General features: G+C 41.1%; 1 protein-coding gene across 1 annotated transcript in view; it reads right to left on the bottom strand.

Annotated features, from left to right (window-relative positions):
* Positions 1-23,692, bottom strand: part of PLPPR4 (phospholipid phosphatase related 4) — a 72,969-nt gene that overhangs the window by 8,671 nt on the left and 40,606 nt on the right. Inside the window, exons 3-5 of the mRNA XM_038745478.1 lie at positions 14,176-14,305; positions 10,434-10,629; positions 2,547-2,604 (exon numbers count right to left, since the gene is read on the bottom strand). Coding sequence (XP_038601406.1) covers positions 2,547-2,604; positions 10,434-10,629; positions 14,176-14,305 — 384 coding nt within the window. The remainder of the gene's footprint in view (positions 1-2,546; positions 2,605-10,433; positions 10,630-14,175; positions 14,306-23,692) is intronic.

Genomic DNA, 23,692 nt, shown 5'->3' with positions numbered 1-23,692 from the left:
TTACATTCCTGCTAGGACTATGGTTACAAAATCGAGTAGGCTAACAGGGGGTAGCATGTGGTGAAGTGCATGTAAATATTTTTTTGTGCCCAATGGAGAGGTCAAGGAGGATTAGGATGGAGTAGAAGCCATTAGATTTGGCAAGAAAAGAGAACTTTGGTGACCTTAGAGAGGGCCATGTCTGTGGAATGACAAGGATGGAAGCCAGAATACAGGGGGTTGAATGGAGAATTGGAGGAAAGTATTGGGATATTAATCCTGGACACAGTCTCTATCTAACATGAGGTCCGTAGTCTAAGTGAGGACAATTATTGAATTCCCTATTTTACAGATGAAGACACAGGAATTGAGGGGTTAATTGATTTGCCCAAGATTACAAAGCAGGCAGCTTTTATAGCTGAGATTAGAACTGAGGTCCTCTGACTCCTAAACTGTATTCTTTCCACTAGGCTTCACTGCTTTCCCTCAAAGAGTTTACAGTATACCTTCAGGAACTTTTCCCTGAATAATCTTTAATTCCTCACCTCATATTACCCAACTGCTACTTCAGCTTCCTATGCCTTAAGTACTGATAACGCCTGTAGAATTACATCAATCAATCAATGATACTTAAGTGCTTAGTCTGTGATGAACACTGTACTAAGTGCTTAGGTTAGTACAATGGAATTGGTAGACATTATCTTAGATTGTGAGCCCCAGATAGAACACGGACTGTGTCTGACCTTTCTCTACCCAACACTTGGAACAGTGCTTGACACATAATAAGCATTTCACAAATACCATAATTATTTATATTTTCTGCCCTCTAGAAGTTTGCAGTCTACCTGGGGACACTGACACTAAAATGAATTACAGGTTGGTGCAAGCACAAATTTTTAAAATATGCAAGCAAGTTCTACCAGGGGATCATCCAATTGCTTGTAGGGCTAATACCCTTGTGCATAGGTTAAACAGAAGTGCTGAAGTGGAATTAGGAGGGTGGGGAAATAACTTTCATCTAAAACACACACACAAACATACACATACGCACGAGTTATTTACTTCTATCTGTTATTTATCTGTCTCTCTTGCTATAGTTTGAACACTTTGATGTTTAAACCACTTTAAACCAAACATACTAATTCTATTGCATTGTCCCAAATGCTTGGTAGAGTCTTCAGTTCCCTGCACACAGTAGACACTCAATAAATGCTATTAAAGCCCTTAAGTTCTCACCCAAACCCTGTCCCCTTAAGACTTTCCCATCACCATAAACACCACCACCATCCTTCCTGACTCATAAGCCCATAACCTTGGCATTATCCTCATTTTATCTCTCACTCAATCCACATTTTCAATCCTGTTAGTTTTATTTTTTACAACATTGCCAAAATCTGCCCTTTCCTCTCCATCCAAACTGCTACCACATAAATCCTACATCGGCCTTCTTGCTTACCCTTCCCTACCTCCTGTCTCACCCCACTCCAGTCCATACTTCACTGTACTACCTGGATCACTTTTCTAAAAAACGTTTAGTCCATTTTTCCCCACTCCTCAAGAACCTCTAATAGTTGTCATCCATCCACCTCAGCATCGAGCAGAAGTTCTTTATCATTAACATACCATTGTCCCATCCTAACTTACCTCGCTGATTTCTTTTTACAACCCAGTCTGCTCACTTCACTCCTCTAATGCTGATATGTTTACTATATCACAATTCCCCTGTCTCTCTGCTGACCTCTTGCCCACATCCTCCCTCTTGTCTGGAACTCCTTCCTCCTTCAAATCTAACAGATCACCATTCTCTCAACCTTTGCAGCCTTTTTAAAATCACAACTACTCCAAAACGCCTTCCAATACTAAGCCCTCATTTCCCCTGCTCCCTTTCCTGTCTGTGTCATCATGGCATTTGAATTTGTATCCTTTAAGCACTTAATATTCACCAGCCCCACAAAGCCTATGTAATATCCATAATTTATTTTAATGTTTGTCTCCCCTTCTAGAATATAAGCTCCTTGTGGGCAGGGAATATGTCTAAACACTCCATTGTATTGTACTCTCCCAAATAGTCTAGTGCTCTGCACACAGTAAGTGCTTTCAATAAATACCACTGACTGATTGATATTGATTGACTGATTGAATGACTAGAATTCGGCAGTAGAAGGAAACTGAATTTTTAAAAACACTGGATAATCACGTGGAACCTCTTTAACTTGGGCAAGGACCATGTCTGCCAACTGTGTTGCATTCTGCCAAGCACTTAGTACAGTGCTCTGCACATAGTAAGCACTCAATAAATACCACTGATGATGAATTCATGTTTTGGGAAGTTCTAAATACTACTATAATATAAATTTGACTTTATTGCAGAATTTGCGTTATTACAAATGATTAAAATGCCAACTCCTACTCTATCATTCATAATGGAAACATTTTTCCTCATCGATTTTAATTTCAAAAAGTGAATGGATGCTCAAGATAATATAAATGTTACTAGTAGACAGTGAAGAAATATTTTAACTTTCTTTGAAATGAAAGAACATTAAGGTGAAGACTTGGTTACTTACCGAAATATACACGGCTGCAAAGGCTGCTAGGGTAGCATGTTGAGAAGGAAATGACTTTCTGCCAAAGAAGGATAGTCAAATTATCTTCTTCAATATAAAAATCCTGCTCATGATCATCAATTAAATGATGGTGAATTTTTTGCATAACAGTCATAAGCAAATAAACAAGCAATAACTTGATTTTTTTCTGTACTCTTGAGGGATAGGGTTCTGATGAGGTTTTACTAATAAAATAAATGATCACCTCTAACTTTATTCATTCATTCATTCATTCAATCGTATTTATTGAGCACTTACTGTGTGCAGAGCACTGTACTAAGTGCTTGGGAAGTATAAGTTGGCAACATATAGAGACGATCCCTGTCCAACAATGGGCTCACAGTCTAAAAGGGGGAGACAGACAACAAAACAAAATATGTGAGCAGGTGTCAAGTCATCAGAATAAATAGAAGTAAAGCTAGATGCACATCATAAACAAAATAAATAGAATAGTAAATATTTACGAGTAAAATAAATAGAGTAATAAAACTGTACAAACGTATAGGTGCTTTGGGGAGGGGAAGGAGATAGGGTGGGGAGATGGGGAGGGGGAGAGGAAGGAAGGGGAAGGGAGTCTGGGAAGGCCTCCTGGAATAATGAGATTTTAAAATATGAAAACAGCTAGATGATGCCAAGCAAAATAAATACCTCTTTTTTAGAGTAATCTATTATACTGTTAGACTATTGTCCAACTGCAGATGGTTTCCCAGCCACTAACTGTCTAACAGTGATAAGACTGAGACAGCCATTTTATAAAGTACTACTAGAGCTCTAAGTTTCCATCAAATGACAGTGAGAAGCAGTGATGTGAGGAGGGAATTGTTAGAAACTTGAGCCTTTTTCCTCTTCTATATGCTTTATAGAGAAATATTGCTTCCATAGATTTTAAACAATTCACTGGAAAAATTCTGTACTAAGACAACCCAAAATTTTAGATGGATCGACCTGGTGTTTTGGGGGTCATATTCTTTTTGAGCTTTACATGGAACAGGGACTGTGTCCAGCCCGATTGGTTTGTATCCAACCTAGTGCTTAGTATAGTGCCTGGTACATAGTAAGCACTTAACAAATACCACTAATATTCTTGACATTAGGAAGTAGCAAAGGCCTAGTGGAAAGAACAAGCAGGGGCCTAAGAGTCAGATGAGCTGAGTTCTAATCCTGGCTCTTCCAATTGCTTGGTGTAACCTTGGGCAAGTCACTAAACTTCTCTGTGCCTCAGTTTCCTGAATTGTAAAATGAGGATTAAATACCTCTTCTATCTCCTACTTAGACTGTGAGCCTCTTGTGAGATAAGGAAGGTGTCTGACCTAATTAACTTGTACCTACCCGAGTGTTTACAATAGTGTTGGACACATAGTGAGCGCTTAACAAATACTCTAAAGAAAGATCCTGGCTTGTTTATTATCATATACTGTTCAGTTTCTTGTGGGCAGGAAACGTGTCTATCCAATTTGTTATACTATCTCCCAAGTGCTTAGTACAGTGCTCTGCACAAAGTAAGCATTCAATAAATATCATTGATTCATTGATTACTGATGGCTTACAAGAGACACTGTGTTGGGCATTGTAAAAATAGAGGTAGATTTCCAAATTTATATCTTGTCAGAAATCTTCGTGTAATAACCTAAAAATAACATCCCAATTCTCTCTCTCTTTCAAAGCTCCAAGATTATGAGAATGTATGTGGGAAAATTCTCATGATACTATTTCAAATGATAAATGAGGTACTTGGAGGAAAAATCAGCTTTAAAATATATATTTATACAGTTTAATATGTGAAAAGATCATTTAAAAATATAAAGGGATTTTATGAATCAAAAGCCTAATGATTGAAACAGAAAATTTTACTAAAACATTTCCTCACACCAGTGTATTTCAACTTCCATATTCTATTCCCTAATGAGCCAAAACAACTTGACTCAATTTTCTTATTTTTTTAACAAGTGTATTTAAAATAAAATCTCAACAGTTTGAGGAATAAAACCAATCTAAACAAAAATCATAAGGCACAGAAAAGGGATTCTAGAATGGAAATTGCAATTTAGAGTGCAGCAATGCCTTTCAAAAAAACATCAGAAAAGATTTTTGATCAACAAGGATACAATTTTTTATGGTATTTATTAAGCACTTACTATGTGTCATTGTGTCATGCACTGTACTAAGGGCTGGGGTAGATATAAACTAATCAGATTGGACACAGCCCATGTCCCACACAGGGCTCACAATCTTAATCCCCATTTTACATAAGAGGCAACTGAGGAACAGAGAAGCTAAGTGGCTTGCCCAAAGTCACATAGCAGAGACGTGGCAGAGCTGGAATTAGAACCCAGGTCCTTCTGATTCTCAGGCCCATGCTGAGATGGATAAAAAAAAAAAATATTAAGAAGTAATAGAGAAAAGGAAGGATAGATACATGCAGTGGGTGTACTTGTCTGAAAATAAGCATTTCTGAATTACCTGTGGGAACTTGAATGTTTAGAAAGAAAAGCATATCAGCCTACAGATCCACAGTGAGGTAACTGTGAATATTATGTCCATTTGTGAGGAACACTTTGTAGGTGATCATGTGGAAAACTAGGGTTTTTTGGTCCTTTCTGAAGCTTCCTTTCAGTGCCTCTATCTCTGGGGTGAGCATGTTGATTTCAGTGTTAACATCATGCCATTACTAATGATCCTCATGTGGAGGCCACAAAACTGATTTTTCAGATGATGTTCTGAACAGTGTTTTCCAGACCGGCAACCCAGGCTCCTGCAGGTTCCCTTCTTTGGCACACCAGAGGAATGGTATCCTTTTGGACATTCCAACTTCAGATTCTGACCAGGACCACAAAGGGCCAAGCCAATCTTGTTTAAAAAACAAAGCTCCAAGCCTGCTCATTTCCTGATGTCATTAGTGAGAAGCAGCACAGCTTAATGAGAAGCAGCATAGCTTAGTGGATAGAGCATGGGTCAAGCAATCAGAAGGATCTGGGTTCTAATTACTGCCCTGCCACATAATAGTAATAATAATAATTATTATTATGGCATTTGTTAAGCACTTAATATTTCCCAGGCACTGTACTAAGGGCTGGGGTGGATACAGGCTAATCAGGTTGGACACAGTCCCTGTCCCACATGAGGTACACAGTTTCAATCCCCATTTCACCGATGAGACAACTGAGGAACAGAGAAATGAAATGACTTGCCCAAGGTCATACAACAAAGTGCTAAAGCTGGTATTAGAACCTATAACCTTCTGACTCCCAGGTCCAATGTCTTATTCACTATGCCATGCTGCTTCCCACATGTCCGCTGTGTGACCTTGGGCAAATCACTCAACTTCTCTGGGCCACAGTTACCTTATCTGTAAAATGGGGATTAAGAGTATGAGCCCCATGTGGGACAGGAGCTGTGTCCAACCAGATTAAATTGTATCTACACCAGCACTTAGTACAGTGGTTGGTGCAAAATAAGTGCTTAACAAGTTCCATAATTAACATTGTTTTCTATTTGCAAGTAGTTCTTTTGCCAGGGATGTATATAGTGAGATTTCTCCTCCCTGGTCCAAGGCTCTGCCTAACCAATATTAATGCTCGGAGTGGGGAGCATCCGGATCCCTATTCGTTCTTTATCAGATCTCCAGTGGCAAAGATCTGCTAATTTACTTTATCTGATGCTATTTGCCATGCCTCGCTTATGGGAACAACTAGAAGCTGACTTTCTATTTGGGGATTTTGGAGATTTTTTATTTGCATGGATACAGTCTCCTCCGTTGTAGTATCTGCTCCCTTCAGCAGCTGCAGGAAAAGTAGGGCTGCCCTCTGTAAACACAGAGCTCTCGCAGGTAACTGCTTGCCATATTTCTGCTTGCATAATTTGACGGGACCTTGTTTACTCGACCTTCAGGTGGGGTTATCAGGCTAAAGAGACAGATCTGGGAGCTGAAAAGCTGAGGTACAGCCTGTTAATTAGGCAGGCATGCTGACAGCAGGTTCTTGGGAGGGCTTTGAAGCAGAATAGTGGCACATGATTTCAAAACCAATAGGTCTATCTGCATGGGTAAACCCCCCCAAGGCTTGATGAGCCCTAGAAGTATGTTTTTCCATGTACAGCTTCTGATCCAAAGCAGATGTTTCCTTTCTTAAAAAGTCTCAAAATATACACTTAGTGCAGAGCAGGCAGTGGCTGATGGACATGAGAGGAGGGGCAATTTATATTAAGAAAGAATGCTTGTCTTCCCCACAAGACTGTAAGCTCACTGTGAGCAGGGAAAGCATATGTTATTGTTACATTGCACTCTCCCAAGAGCTTAGTACAGTGTTCTGCACACAATAGGTATTCAATAAATATGATGGAATGAGTGAATCCATGAGGACACTAAACAGGAAAGTTCTTAGCTCTTCCTGAATCTCCATATTTTTTGATTCAGGACATATTTTCATCAGAAAGTGTTAAGGTGAATGAATGTTCATTAACTGCTTCACAGAAGACTTTCATACAAAATTCTTTTAGAACCACTACAACTTCATGAAGACGCGATACTGGGTTTTGAAAATTCAGTCTCAGAAGCCGAAAATTATATTGGCAATTTCCTGAATATGGGACAGCGCTTTCAAAATGTGAAATTTAAAAAGTAAGCTCTCTTAATCCAAATGGTTTGAATTGTGCTTTTCATTAACCACAAAGTGTTGCTCATGAAGTTTAGTGTGAAAGGGAGATTTTGCATATGAGCAGAGACTGAGGTCCAAAGATGATGGTTCTGCTATTGGAAATACCAGTTTGATTACATAATAAAGGATATTACACAGTAGTGGGGCAGTGGAGGGGTCTTTTGGAAGCCACGTTGACATGAAGTCACTATGCTATATGGGATGATTAAGTTACCAACAGGATTACGGCCACAAAGTCTGCTTCAAATAGGGTTTCACAGTAGAATTTATAATATGGATAGAACCCTCCATAAGTGGGGAATAAAGAAGAATTGAGGAAACTGGTAACATATAATGATGCAAGTCTGAGCAAAAGTCAACAAAGGGGCAAAAGAATAATCATACTAGTCTGCATATCTATGCCATATCTATAATTTCTTTATTTATATTAAAGTCTGTCTTCTCCTCTAGACTGTAAGCTCATTGTGGACAGGGAATGTGTATACCAACTTTGTTGTACTGGACTCTCCCAAAAGTTTTAAAACAGCGCTCTTCTCTGCACCCAGTCAGCACTCAATAAATACCATTGATTGATTGATTGATTGTCTATATTAAGTCACAAAAGTGAAGAGCTGTTTGAATAGAAATGGGTGGATTAGTGAACAAAGCTTCTGGAATAGCAAAGACTAGCAGACAAGATTCAATATCATATGATCAGGTAGGAAACTAATGAAACAAATGAGTTTTCCTCTTTCTTATTCTCATGGAGGTTTGTAGATTGACTGCCAGAAATGGTAACATTGTTTCTGGGCCATGATGATTTTTAAAATGAAGACCATTAAGAAAGTACACCAGAACAATATTTAAAATAAATGATGCTAAATTAAGTCTCAAAATGAAAAAGGTTGAATTCTAGAATCCTGACAGGTTATTGGCTTGTAAGATATATTTTTAATAGGTCCTTTATTTAAAAAAAGTTAGTACAGAACCAAAATTATCACCCATTTTTGTCAAAAGGTAAGATCTACTCATCTGATTAGCCAACAAGCGTCCAGGAGTATTCTTAAGGTGACAGAAAATCTGAAGAAATGTGAGACAATAAAATTGGAGAGCATCATAGCTCCATAATAAAAGAATACAAGAGAAAACATCTTCATGGAAAAGATCACTGGGAAAATGGAAAATGCAAAACTTTGGATATATACATCTTAGCTTTTAGAAAAGAGTGTTGGTCCAAGAGCAAATGCAAAAGGAAAATTTCTACTTAGGTAGTGGGAAGTGAATGACAAATGAAATATTCCAAGGTATTAACAAAGATTGTATAATATTGCCCTTCTTATCAAAAATTTGGAGAAAAAGGGCAAATAATAATTTATGCTAGGTGAATTGAACAGAATAATGATTTTCATTTTACTGTAAATTGCATCTTAAATTGGAGCTTTGTTAATTATACAGAACAGAATAAGTTCAGTTGATTAATCAATCATATTTATTGAGCACTTACTATGTGCAGAGCACTGTACTAAGTGCTTGGGAGAGTACAATACAACAGAATAAAGTTCTATGAAACCCATTTTCATTGTTCATGCATAAGAAAGGCAGCCAATGTGTTAATATCTATGAAAACATTTGTGACATTTGAAAGGTTTGAGTGTATTTCTTCAGCATTTTTTTTCCATTGGTTATATTCATTTCTGACCCAGATCTACAAGAGGAAATGTAACACATGGCACCAAATGAACCTGAAATTGCAAGCCTGTTGTGATTGTGTATCCTTAGTCCTGCACCTGAGCTGGGTCTGGCAATCTGACCTTCAGTACACAGCCTGAGTATCTGTATTTTAAACTTTTCCTGCTCTTAGCCTGGTCCCTGTCAACATCCCAGTGGGGACTGATGGACTGTGAAGGGAGCACCACAGAGCCAGGGAGCTGGTGGAACAGAGCTGTTGGCCCAGTATGGTGTCCTGGCCATTCATTCATTCATTCAATTGCATTTCTTGAGCACTTACTGTGCGCATAACACTGTACTAAATGCTTGAAGGAGTATAACAATGACTAGACATATTCCCTGCCCACAACGAGGTTGCAGTCTAGTAACTCGAGCCATCCTTAGGAGGCTGTGGATCTGGAGCAATTTAACCAATGGAGGGTCCTGTAATTTGGGTGAGGGAGTCAGGAATGAGGGAAAGGAAGGAAGGGAGATTCAAAGAGGAGTCCTATCCTTATGCCCTTTCCAGCCTATGCCGCTCCTGGATCAAGGCCAGAAATGATGCTATTGCCTTCCAGAATGTAACATTTGGGAGAGCTGCCACCACAGGAGACAGCAGTGGGATGGCAGCAATGGTCACAGGCCTGAGCTCAGGCCTGAGAAGCAGCATGGCCTAGTGGAGAGAGCAGAGGCCGAGAGTCAGAAGGACCTGGGTTCTAAACCCAGCTTCACCTGTTTTCTGCTATGTGACCATGGGCAAGTCACTTCACTTCTCTGGGCCTCAGTTACCTCATTTGTAAAATAGGGATTAAAGACTGTGAGCTCCATGTGGGACACGTACAGTGTACAACCTCATTCACTGTGTATACCCCAGAGCTTAATGCAGTGCCTGGAACATAGTAAGCACTGAACAAATACCCCACCCCCCCCCCACCCCCCCCAATCCACTTGCACTAGCAAGGAGTCACAGGGCTCCAAACACAAGGTCTGCGGTAAGCTCAAGTCCTGTCAGGAGGGATAGGAAGGTGGTAGTGAGCTGTTTGTCTGGGGAAAGAGAGTTTAAGTATGAGTTTCTCCCTTAATACTCCTTCCACCCTTGGTCTGGAACTAACTCATGACAACTCTGCCTCCTGACCACTGTCAAGGCTGTGGAAAGCCCCACACATTAAGGGGTCCTTCACTCCCAGCATGTGGACAAAAGGCAGCAGAGGAGGAGGGAATGCAGAGATACAGGTGACTTTGGCCCAGACGTGCCTTTACTCCCACTGTTCAGTCATTCTCTCACCAAGCAACTGAGTCTGAGGCCTGCTCACTACAAGGGCACAAGGTCTGATTGCCCATTGTCCAATTGGCCTCATCCAAAGAAAAGTCCTGGCTAGACACTAAGTAGGGGCTTGACTGGTGATTCTTTCTGGTGAAGATGAGTCAACAGCAACTGAAATAAAATCAGAGCTTATTCTGGGCACTGATAGTGTTCACTGATACTCCAGTATAGCTCCAAATTTCTAACCTTCCACTGTTGATGACTGTGGGGTCAGATCCTGAACAAATATCTTCCACAATGTAGGAGTTTTCTTTGCAGGATACGTTCAAAGATGTGTAGTTGGGTTTACACACGGTCAGGAAGTAAGGTGCCTGATACCCTGTTGACAACTGTAGGATATCTGTAATAAGGGCTGTAGAGCAGAGTCCAAACACATGCACACCTGGAAAGAGAGGCAAAGAGATGGTTAGATGAAAGGATGAAATTTCACCATTTTAATTCAAAATGTAGGATTCATACCAAGAAAATCCCCAATATAAACATGCCTATTTTCTCTGAGATTGTTTCTGGAGATAACCATTCCCTAGAATTTAGACACTCGACTCATTTTCAACAGACAAGACCAATTTTGGTGGAAAATTTCCATTTCTGTCCAGAATATTCATAGAGCAAATGCAACTTTCTCCCTTCTCAGGGATGCAGTTGGAAAGTTTCCAGTACTCTACCAGTCTCGACTATGTGAGGGAGAATTAAGCAGAGTCCTGTCCATTCCATCCCATTCCTAGTTTGGGCAGTAGCTAGCAAGTGGAAGGCGATCTGCTACAAGTCAAAACTCACCTGTGCTGGGCAGCAGCAGCATGGAAGAGAGTCGAGGGTGGAGACTCAAGTTTACTGTGCGGAAAGAGGCAATGTTCAACCACTTCCCTATTTTTTACCAAGAAAACGCTAGTGAATCAATCAATCAATCAATCGTATTTATTGAGCGCTTACTGTGTGCAGTGTAGTGGATGCACTACCAGAGTAATTGCTGAAGGAGGTGGGGTGTTCTGGGAGAGATGTGTCCATTCATTCATTCAATTGCATTTATTGGGTGCTTACTGTGTGCAGAGCACTGTACTAAGCACTTGGAAAGTACATGGCATCACCATGGAGAAGCAGCATGGCTGGAGGAGCAGCGTGGCTCAATGGAAAGAGCCCGGGCTCTGGAGTCAGAGGTCATGGGTTCAAATCCCGGCTCTGCCAACTGTCAGCTGTGTGACTTTGGGCAAGTCACTTAACTTATCTGTGCCTCAGTCCCCTCATCTGTTAAATGGGGATTAAAACTGTGAGCCCCCCGTGGGACAACCTGATCACCTTGTAACCTCCCCAGCGCTTAGAACAGTGCTTTGCACATAGTAAGCACTTAACAAATACCATCATTATTATTACTATTATTGTTATTATGGGTCAGAGATGACTCAGCGGCATAAGACAAGACAAGAAATCTAACTTTCAGGTTAACAAGCTCGTTGGCTAGGGCAACCCTTAGTAAGCAAGACAAATGTTTCTGGGGAACTGTGGCATTAGTCTCATACCAGAATTCCTCTCTGGCAAGTGAATGGCTGTTGGTTTACCCAACAGGGAGCATTTGGGGCTCCTCAGGCCCACACCTCCCCGTCACCCTGCTGCTGTCACCCTTAGGAGCATCATGACCTACAGGTTCCAGACTTCTTGGACTCTCTCAGCCAGGAGTTGTGCAGGAGAACACAGTCTGCATAGTGACTTCTAGCAATCCAAGAAAATGACATTAAGAAAAACAAGTGACTCACATCCTTGTCATTGCTGCTTCAGACCGCAATATGTGAACGTGTGGATTTGGGATTGTTTTTTTCTCAAACAAGCTTTGGCTTTTAGCTGTAGTGACGATTTGCACTGAGATATCCATACTCTCTCATCCAGGCCCCCATCGTGACATGCATTGCGAGAAGGCTGATAGGGAGAACAGTTGCTCGTCTGGGTCACATGAAGCAGCATATAGACTTGCCAAATGTGGTGTTAATATCACAGCATCAGGGGGGACTACTTGGCCTGATGAAAGATGGTTTATGGAAACAGGTTCTGGAGCTACCTTGTTTAGGAGTGATCTTTCCTCATCGAAGGGATAGCTGGTCAGATGGGTGTGGGAGGAGGTTTGCAGTCAGACAATTGCTGCAGCTACTGCACTGCTAGGAAGCATCTTTGCACTGGGTTTCCAATCTGTATTTGGCAGTTATGGCTGAGAATTCCTGCTGTCCCTCTGTTGATCCAACTCTACCCCTTTGGGCCAGGGCACCCAGTTTTCTGTACACTACCCCAGTCCCTTCCTCCTTACAGCTCCCAGAATCTGCTTCTTGCTGAGAGTGGAGGAGAGGAGGTGGGCCTGAATGGCAGAAGCAGCCGTATCCAGGCTCCGCACACTTTCCTGCAATAGAGATCATACTTCTTCCTGTTTGCCTGGTCCTTGCTTCATGATTCCCTCAGGAAATGGAGGTGTTATTTAGAGGTTTAGGTGATGGGAGGGCTGTTCTTGTAGCAGGGACAGCCAAATTCTCCCAGAAAGTGGTCAGAGAAGGAGAGATTCTCCTCTTGTTCAACAACTGGACCTTGGAAAACCACACTCACTTTCCCAATCCCCATTTCAGCCATCACATACCTTCCTTTCCTCTCTCAAACATACACATATATACTTACATACACTACCCATCCATTTACAGATCCAAATCACAGACAGAGATTCACACACACACGCACACACACACACACCCCACCCCTCCATGCCCTTACTCCCATACACCCTCACCATACACATTCATAAACATCACAAAAGCAAACACAAGAGACACATACTGTAATCAAACACCCAAACAGGGACAAACAGAAATACACTTCAATACAGGCAATCAGAAATCTCACACTAGGTCTCTTACATAAGGAGGCACAACTCACAAGAACAGACACCAATGCACACAAAACATTCATGCAGAAAGGACAAGAGATGAGGAGAAAGTGAGCCAGAAATACAAGGCAGAAGAAGATGGTGACAAATGGAGAGCACCAGAAGGAAACAGAAAGAGAGAAAAAGAGTAGGAAGTATAGAGACCAGCTATTTCTTCTAGGTAACAAATAAAAAGTTAAATTGTCTCAGAACGTAATGTTACTTTAATAGGTTAAGCACGTCCTGAGAAGTTTCCACATCACCAAAGACCATTTGGCTTTTTAAACAGCATAAGACCATGTTTGCATGTTCTGAAAGTTATCCAAAAGCCAATAATTCTCTCAGAGGAACTAACTTACTACCAGATAGGGGGTAATTTTAGGTTCTGGCAGGATTAGACTCAAAATAACTACATGTATTATGAACTCCATTGTCAGTGGTTGAACGGACATTATTTGGCTGTCTTACAGATGGGAGAATTGGCATGCTTGAGGTAACACAATGTAAATGATAATTCAAGACAACAGAAGGAAATCAGCCATCACCATTATCATCATTGACACAAGTCAGTCATTTGCAGTTTTAGCGAAGATCTAATTTGGGTAAAGCACTGTTCTATGTGCTGAAGCACGGAAGGATAACTTTCTGACTCGGCAGTGGAGAAATGAAATTGAATCAGCTCAAGTAATTCCCATGTGAATGATACTCACACACACTCACCTGGTGGCACTGATCCTTCATTGCAAATGGAAAAAAAACTTCTCAGCTGAGTTTACTTTAGAATGAAACAGACATATTAAGCAGATAGAGGGCAAAAAATATCCAACCGATGGCATACGAATGGAAATGGAAACGATAAACACAGTACCACATTTCATGCTAACGTTTTATATTTTTTTGGTTTGCTCAGAAAATAGGAAGCAGATATCGAACATGAAAGTGCAAGCATAAATTATAGCTTTAAAGCCAGAATCCCCATAATTAAATACAAAATTTTGGCATAAAATATCCTTTGTAATTGCTAACAAAACCCACCAACAAATCTGACGGCTCTTCTAAGGAAAGAGTTGAAGTTACAGCCTCCTGCATTAATATTGGGCTCCACTCCAATCCCATTTCTTCTTTTGGACAGGCAACAGTACAGAATTCCTTCTCCTACCATTATCTGCAATGACAAAAGAGTGTTCATGGTAAACAGTTAAATGGGACAAATGAATTGGTGGGGTGTGAAGGCAATAGATGTAATTAAGCCAGACCGATGCTGTTTGCTAATGTGTTCTTGCAATTTTGAGCTTTTTTAAAAATGAAAACGTTTAATGAAGCAATTTCTCCAGAATATTTGAGCATGGAGGCAAAATTGGGGATAAGAGGAATTAGGTTCAGTTCAGACAGCTTTATGATAGTCAGTGTTCTTGTTAAATGGTCAGTAGTTTGATGGTTTCTTGGTGCTTTTCAAGGGGTTGAAACACTAAGCAATGCTCCTCTTTCCCAGCATTGCCTTTGGGACAGAAGTGGATTCACGATACAGTGGTTCACAGCCAATCTTTCAACAGTTGGTGTCGACGTTTTATTTTTCTGAAGCAGAAAGCAGGGGAGTGGTATTTCATCCTTGAAGAATGAAGACGGGATGAGTGAGTGTATAGTGGAATGAGTGGCAATCCAAGGGTGGGCAAATTCAATAAAATGGACAGTGCAATCAGTTAAGATTCTACTTTCTGTCCATTCCCACTTAGAATTGTTGCCCGATGTTTACCACCCATAGTCCTCACCACCATTTCTAATAATAGCAAGAAGATCCCTGAACACTGTAAATTTTGAGGTGCGACTATGGGTAACACAGATATCCTGTAACTGTCCTGCTGAAGACAGCCTCACAGAAACTACGCTTTCAACTGTCCTTAGTCTATTTCTTACATTGGCTGAGAAGTGGGAAGATATAAAAATTATGATTAGTGATTTTTCAAGGCTTTCTAAGCATTGGATTTCATTCATTCATTCATTCAATCGTATTTATTGAATGCTTACTGTGTGCTGAGCACTGTACTAAGCGCTTGGGAAGTACAAATCGGCAACATATAGAGATGGTCCCTACCCAACAATGGGCTCACAGTTTAGAAGATAATAATGTCATTTGTTAAGCGCTTCCTATGTGCCAAGCACTCTCCTAAGCTCTGGAGTAGATATAAGGTTACCAGGTTGTCCCATGTGGGGCTCACATTCTTAATCCCCATTTTACAGATGAGGTAACTGAGGCACAGAGAAGTTAAGTGACTTGCCCAAAGTCACACAGCTGACAAGTAGCAGAGTTGGGATTCAAACCCATGACCTCTGACTCCCAAGCCCATGCTCTTTCCACTAAGCCACACTCCTTCTGTAGTTTGCTTAGCAGAGTGCTGGGGAAAGTGAAACTCTTCAGTTTAGTCATCAGAGTCATGTTGATGTCATTTCAGGGCAGGAAATAATGAATAAAGTAGGGGGGATGCAATTAGAATATAGGTGTTTCCCTATTTCCTTTCTTAAAATCTATTCTAGGCAAGCCCAAAGCCTAATGGAATTGTTTTAGTAAATGCTTTATCAAGCCAAACCTCTTTTTGTCACTTAAAGTATTATTACTTAGAGAAACCCCAAAAAGAACAGTGTTGGCAATTAATACATTAAGCATATTTTCTGTTTTAGCTGAGTGAAAAGAGGGTCAGGCTTTTGCCACAGTTAAATCACTGTGCCGTTGCGTCCTCCAGCTTTGATTTTCTATTAAAAAAAAAGTTTCTTTGGCCCATATATATTCTGGGTCACACAAAAGAAAAATCTGATAGAGGTTAAAAGTAGCTGATGCATAAAAACACATTTTGAGGGAGAACTTTTCCAGGGCGACTCAACAGACAAGCTGAAAACCCAGAAATCAATGAACGACTGAATTCCTCTTTTGACATTCGACTCATTTCCTTAAATCACCTACAATGGGCCTTGACTGTGCCACAGGAAAACAGAACTAAGAAGCCTACTGGCTCCCACCCTGTGAAATCTCACTGAATGTGTTTCGACAGCCATCTCCGTGGGATTGAGCCAGAGGTAATCTGGCTCTGGGGCGAAGAAATTTGGTTCTAGGGGGAGCAAGCCTTGTGGAAAGTGAGGTCTAGGCCTTTGAGAGTCCCGGACCCCAGAAATCTGGAGGGATTGTTCAGAATTGGACCCCTCTGTGGTTCATGGTTCCTTGGGCTTGCAGTTTCCTCTCAGCCCTGCATCCTATGAGCTTTCTGAAGATCAAGGCAATGCAGTCCACACCGCTTGGGATCATAGAATTGCCCTAAACCTAGGAAGGAAGTCCTGGGCCAGGAGCCCCCCAGGCTGGTCTGATCCATGTGAGCCGGCTGAGTAGGGGTCCCTGCGGAACCAAGCTCACTCTTATTCTGCTCCAAGCTCTTTGGGTCTGAGGCAGAACTGGATCTCTCCCCCCCATTTTAGGGGAAATGCCATTTGAATTCCTATTTCCCAATTTGGCTGGGTCTGCCTGGGCCAAGTGACCAATAAAATGGCCAAAGTGGGTAGTGGTTAGGTGCACAGAAGAAACAAGCTAAATTTGATTTACCAAGTGAATGAAATGATGGGTGACGTTTTCTTCCTTTTAAAAATCAAAGTTGGTAAAAATAATCATTTTTTTTTGTAAAAGGAGTGTCTAGCTATTCTCTGAATGATCCCTATAAGCTAATTCTTCTGCTCTATTCATTGAAATAGTGTGAAACTAAAGGCATTGAGATGACGGAATACTGAATTTGAGATTGGTCAAACAGGAATGAGAGAAATATGAATTTGCAGTTTGTATGCATTCTGTTTGCATTCATTTTCTACTTTCTTCTTCTGCATTGTATGTGCTATTTTCTGTGTTGTGTCATGCTAATAAGAATGCTAATTCTATATTCTTTATTCTTGTGGTACATTATTTGCATTGGCCATATTTGAATTGCTGACTTTAAATGCTAAAGTTTAAAGGATTTTTCACTAAATACTGTAGCTAGACTATTCTTTATTTTATAATTAAAATTTGGGAAATCTGAAATGATTTTAAAACTCCTCAATACCAATTCTGCTTGCCTTGTGGAACATTACACTTGTTTGTACCAAATGGCCTAAATCCCTCTTGAACTTCCAAAATATTTTTATACAATGAAAATGCATATTTGAGTAATTGCTTTTAAATGTGGAAGTTTGAGGATTTTTTTTACTAAACATTGTAGTTAAACTGTTCCATATTTTATAATAAGAATTTGGGGAAAAAATGATTTTAGGCCTCGTCAATACTAATTCTGCATGTCTTATGGAACATTGCTCCAGCCAAGACTGTACCAAAAGGCTTAAACCCCTTTTGAACATCCAAAATATTTTTATACAATGAAAAGCTACAGAAATACAATGCTTAAAGGTAGTATAAAATAATATTAATTTCAAAAGTGTGAATTTTCAAATACCTATAAATGCAAAAAACTAATAAAAGGACTGTGACATAAATAGAATGCATAATAAATAGCAAAAATCAATAAAATTCCTGTGATTAGCATCTCACATTTAAAAAATTCGGCAAAACAATAACATACATTTCAACAAAATGCAAATTCATAAGTAATGTTGCCTGCCTGCATAAAGTGCATAAACATGTATAAATATATGCAAATTGAAAATAAAACCTACAAATTAAATTGGTTTTAAGTTCCCTGAATGGCAAAATTCCAGTTTATCAGGTACCTTGACTTCAAGTCTGTCAATTTCCACAAGTACTAAGAGCATACAAAGCTCCTTGCATAGACCCTTCTAGACTGTGAGCCCTTTGCTGGGTAGGGATTGTCTCTATTTGTTGCTGAATTGTACTTTATAAGCATTTAGTACAGTGCTCTGAACACAGTAAGTGCTCAATAAATACGATTGGATTAATTTAATGAATGAATGGTTATTTTCGGTACTGCTATAGTTAAACTTTAGATAGATGTCCATTATTCTTTTTAACTATGGGTCTACATACCAGTGTGGTACTTCAGAGGATCGTTTATTAGGTGATCAGTCACAATCGTGTTACTGATCACTTACTGTGTGCTGAGCACTGTTGTGCTTGGGAGAGTACAATATAAGCAATATAACAGATATTTTCTCTTCCCACTACAAGCTTACAGTCTGGGGGAGAGAAAAATGGTGAGTACATAAAGAAAAAAAATAGCAGGAAAGGACGACAGAATCAGAGATATAGAAGTAGAGGTGGAAAACCAAGAACAGATGCACATACATCTGTCCTCACATTCAGACACATTTAGAAACACACAAACACACAGTCATGCACACCCAAAAATAACCATTCATAGACACACACACCCTCAGCTGGAAGGAAATGCTTGGCGGATAGTGGAGCAGAAACAGTAGACAGTAACAAACAGCAGTGGCCTCCATGCTCGATCCTCAGATTTCATGCTGAGGCTCTTCAGGATAGAGCCCTTCTCTGGGCTCCCCAGACACAGGAACTTGTATAATCTGGGGGCGTCCGCAGAGGTTCTTAGCAGTCCCATTTCTGGGACAGGACCTGGGATTGCTTGGACAAACTCAGCCCTACTGTAGTTCTGAGGAAGAGCTGTGGGACTAAGTAATTAATGGGCTACTACAGGAGTGTAGCTACTCAGCTGAAGACCTCCCTGACATCCTCATCTGGTAAGGCAAGGGAGAATCGCTGGCATTGTTACTTGTCTTTAGGACCATTCTTGAGTAAACACAGTGGAAAAACCCTGGAAGTCTACTGTCACGTACCAGTTGTTGTAGTAGTAGTAGTAATACTACTTATTACCTGATGCAGAGAAAAAATACAAGTGGGCATTAGACATGGCCCCTGGAGGGGACAGTGACCCCTCTATCAGCAAATTCATATTTCATCACTATTTGCGTATAGTGGAGAAAGACATTTGAGTAGTCTGAAATGTAAATTCCTCAGATTATTAAAGCCTAATGCAATAATTCCTCTCTAATGTCAACACCTTTCCTATGAAACCTCTTAAGCAGTGACTGTGGTGTTTGCAGGGATATGTACAACACTCTCCACCAAACTCTCTTGTATCCCGTCCCATACATACATATACCCATCCAACAGAAGAACAGTTATTAATCAGAATTTATCAAGCTGCTGCTTCTGACCACCTCTGCTGTTAATTCTCTGGCTGTCTGGCCACCACCTTTGCAGACCACCACTCTTCCCAACTTCATAGCCTTATTAAAATCACATCTCCTCCAAAAGGCTTTCTCTGATTAACCTCTCTTTTCCCCTTCTCCCTCTTACTCTCTCTCTTCTGCATCACCTGTGCCCTTGGATCTGTACCCTTTTAAGCTCTTGACATTCTCCCCACCCTCAGATCCACAGCATTAATGTATGTAGTCATAATGCATTTATCCCTATTAATTTCTGTCACACCCTTGAGACTGTAGGCTTCTTGTGGGCAGTGAACATATTTACCAACTTTATTGTATTGTACACTCCCAAGTGCTTACTACAGTGCAATGCACACAGTAAGTGTTCAATAGATACCATTGATTGACTGATTGATTCAGCTATATCTGGATTTGATTTGGTTCTCTCCTTTGCTCAATTATCCCCCCCGCCCCTTCCCCCCAGTTTCACTTTTCAAATTCAGTTGTTTTCTTGGGAATCAAGAAGATTAACTGGAGATAAGATTCTAATAATAATGATGGTATTTGTTAAGCGCTTACTTTGTACCAAGTACTGTTCTAAGCTCGGGGAGGGAGAGGGACACAAGGTAATCAGGTTGTCCCACGTGGGGTTCACAGTCTTAATTCCCATTTTACAGATGAGGTGACTGAGGCACAGAGAAGTTAAATGACTTGCCCAAAGTCACACAGTTGACAAGTGGCAGAGCTGGAATTAGAACCCATGACCTCTGACTCCCAAGTCCGTTGTCTTTCCACTAAGTCACGCTGCTTCTCACACTGCATCCCTTGTAGTGGGCAGGGAATGTGTCTACAAAGTCTGTTGTACTCTCTCAAATGCTTAGTACAATGACCTGCACACAGTAAGCACTCAATAAATACCATTGATGGTGACAGTGATGATTTCTAGCTGGAAAATACTGCAGCTGAAGTGCCTAGCTTCCCTACCAACTCCATCTTTCCCCTCCACCCACATGCTTCTCTCCCCTCAGCCTGGAAGTGGATGAGAAGGAATTTACTTAGTATGAAAACTGCAGCACTCCCACTGAGATACCAGGCAACTTCTTTATGGCATTATTTCAGAGAGGTTGGCAGAGGCTAGAGTTGTTCTTTCTCCTCCAATTTGAAGACTTCCTGAGGGGATTACTCATAGAAAGGAGTAAGTTTCCGATTTTCAGCACATAGGTACCAAAGCTCTCATCTCTCATCTCTCCTTCAACTTCTGTTCTCTATCTATTCTCACTCTCTTGGTGAACTTATTCACTCCCACGGCTTCAACTATCATCTCTACACTGATGACACCCAAATCTACATCTCCACCCCTGCTCTCTCTCCCTCCCTCCAGGCTCGTATCTCCTCCTGCCTTCAGGACATCTCCACCTGGATGTCTGCCCGTCATCTAAAACTCAATATGTCCAAGACTGAGCTCCTTATCTTCCCTCCCAAACCCTGTCCTCTCCCTGACTTTCCCATCACTGTAGACAGCACTGTCATCCTTCCCGTCTCGTAAGCCCACAACCTTAGTGTCATCCTCAACTCTACTCTCTTGTTCACCCCACGCATCCAATCCTTCACCCAAAACCTGTCAGTCTCACCTCCGCAACATCACCAAGATCCACCCTTTCCTCTCCATCCAAACTGCTACCTGGCTGTTTCAATCTCTCATCCTATCCCGACTGTATTACTGCATCAGCCTCCTCTCTGATTTCCCATCCTTCTGTCTCTCCCTGCTTCAGTCTATACTTCACTCTGCTGCCTGGATTATCTTCGTACAAAAACACTCTGGGCATGTCACTCCTCTCCTCAAAAATCTCCAGTAGTTGCCTGTCAACCCACGAATCAAGCAAAAACTCCTTACTCTCAGCTTCAAGGCCCTTTATCACCTCGCCCCCTCCTACCTCACCTCCCTTCTCTCCTTCTATAGTGCAGTCTGCACCCTCCACTCCTCTGCCACAGCTAACCCCCTCACTGTGCCTCGTTCTCACCTGTCCTGCCATCGACCCCCAGCCCACATCCTTCCCCTGGCCTGGAATGCCCTCCCTCCAGACATCCACCAAACTAGCTCTCTTCCTCCCTTCAAAGCCCTACTGAGAGCTCACCTCCTCCAGGAGGCCTTCCCAGACAGAGCCCCCCTTTTTCCTCTCCTCCTCCCCATCGTCCTCCAGCCCTACCTCCTTCCCCTCCCGACAGCACTTATATATATGTATACATATTTATTACTCTATTTATTTTACTTATGCATATTTACAACTCTATTTTATTAATTACGTGTATATAGCTATAATTCTATTTATTCTAACAGTTCTGACACCTGTCTACATGTTTTGTTTTGTTATCTGTCTTCCCCTTCTAGACTGTGAGTCCATTGTTCGGTAGGGGCCATCTCTATATGTTACCGACTTGTTCTTCCCAAGCACTTAGTACAGTGCTCTGCACACAGTAAGCACTCAATAAATACGATTGAATGAATGAATGAATGAACTGCTACTTTAGCACTTCCTTGTCACTTACATACTCACATCCCTGCTGCACTGATGTACACATCTCTAGACTCTACTGCTTCCCCCAACATATAATTGATTTTAGTGTCCATCTTCCACAGAAGATCGTAAAATCTGTGAGGGCAGGGATCAAGTCTTCTAACCCGATTCTATTTTCCCAAGTGCTTAGTACAGAGCTCTGCACAGTGCAAGCACCAATAAATGTGCTTGAATAATTGATTGATGAGGGCTTTGTCTCCAATATTTCCCTCACCCCAGGTCTCTTTTCCACTTTTCCACCCTGAGAATTTCCAATCAGTTCTCATCTCTCCTCCTATTCATGCCTGCATTCAAAATGAAAAGTTAGCACCTATGTAAGCTCGATGTGGGCAGAGAATGTGTCTGTTCTTTGTTGTGTTGTATTCTCCCAAGTGCTTAGTACATTGCTCTGCACACAGTAAGCGCTCAATAAATATGATTGAATGAATGTTCCCTTGTGTTTCTCTCCTGTATCATTCCTGTGTGAATCATCCTCGGTAGCTGAGAAATTTTAGTATGAAAATGTTAAGGTGCCACTCTAGCAATAGAGAGACTGCTTGTTGAAGGGAATTGCTATATTGTCATTTCAATGGGGTTATTAACTTTATGTTTGCTTTAACTCACTCCACCTGAACCATTCCCCTACAGATTAAACCAGAGAGAAAAGTGGGGCAGCAGGTGTCACACAGGAGGAGGTTCAGACCAGGACTGACCAAGCCACTTAAACAATGGTCCAGCTAGATGGTAAGGCTCAGGAAATATGATTTCCTTTGGAGAGGGAATTCAGTGAATCAGTGCATCAAGAAGAGCCACAGCCATATCCAGGAGGGAGAATGTCCATTAGTACCTCTCTCCTGCTCCATTGGTAAATGGTACCAGAGAAACCCCCAAACCATTGACCTTCAGCACCCTCTTCCTCCCATCCTAGTGAAGAGAGGAAAGGAAGTACCTATTGGGATTCCTTGGCAACATGTTGTTAAAAAACATCCCTGATGCAAAAATATTTGTACCTGTGCCTCTTGGCAACATTAGCCTCTGGACCATGCAGAAGAGTCAATCCTATCTTTCCCACCTTTACAACATTGCTAAAATCCACCATTTCCTGTCCATCCATACTGTTACCACATTAATCCAAGCACTTATCCTATCCCACTTGATTATGTTATCAGCCTCTTTACTTCTTTCTGCTGCCCAGAACATTTTTCTAAGAAATGTTCAGTCCATGTTTCCCCACTCAACAGCTTCCAGTGGTTGTCCAGCCACTTCTGCATGAAACCAAACAATACCTAACCACTGACTTTAAAACACTAAATCACCTTACCTCCTATTTTGCCTCACTGTTTCCCTATTACAACTCAGCCTGCACACTCCACTTTAATTCCAACTTATTCACTGTACCTCAATTTTGTTTGCCTCGTTACCAAACTCTAGCCTACATCCTGCTTATGGCCTGGAACACCCTCCCACTTCATATCCAACAGATGATAACTCTCCCCATGTTCAAAACCTTATTAAAAGCACATCTCCTCCAAGACGCTTTCCCCACCTAAGGCCACATTTCTTCTTCTCCCACTCCCTACTTTGTCACCCTTGCACTTGGCTTTGCTCCCTTTTTCCCCTCCTCACTCAGTTTCACAGTATTTTGAACACATCTATACTTTATTCATATTAATATCTGTCTCCGCCTCTAGGCTGTGAGGTCATTGTGGGCAGGGAATGTGTCTATCAACTCTGTTGTATTTTATTCTCCCGAATGCTTTAGTACAGTGCTCTGCAAACATTAAGCACTCAAGAAATGCTATTGATGGACTGATTGATTTCATAAGAACTATCTTTTTGACAGA

This window comes from Tachyglossus aculeatus, chromosome 4, assembly GCF_015852505.1.
Source record: "Tachyglossus aculeatus isolate mTacAcu1 chromosome 4, mTacAcu1.pri, whole genome shotgun sequence".
In the NCBI taxonomy this organism is placed as follows: Eukaryota; Metazoa; Chordata; class Mammalia; order Monotremata; family Tachyglossidae; genus Tachyglossus; species Tachyglossus aculeatus.
This window is presented reverse-complemented; position numbering and strand designations above follow the sequence as displayed.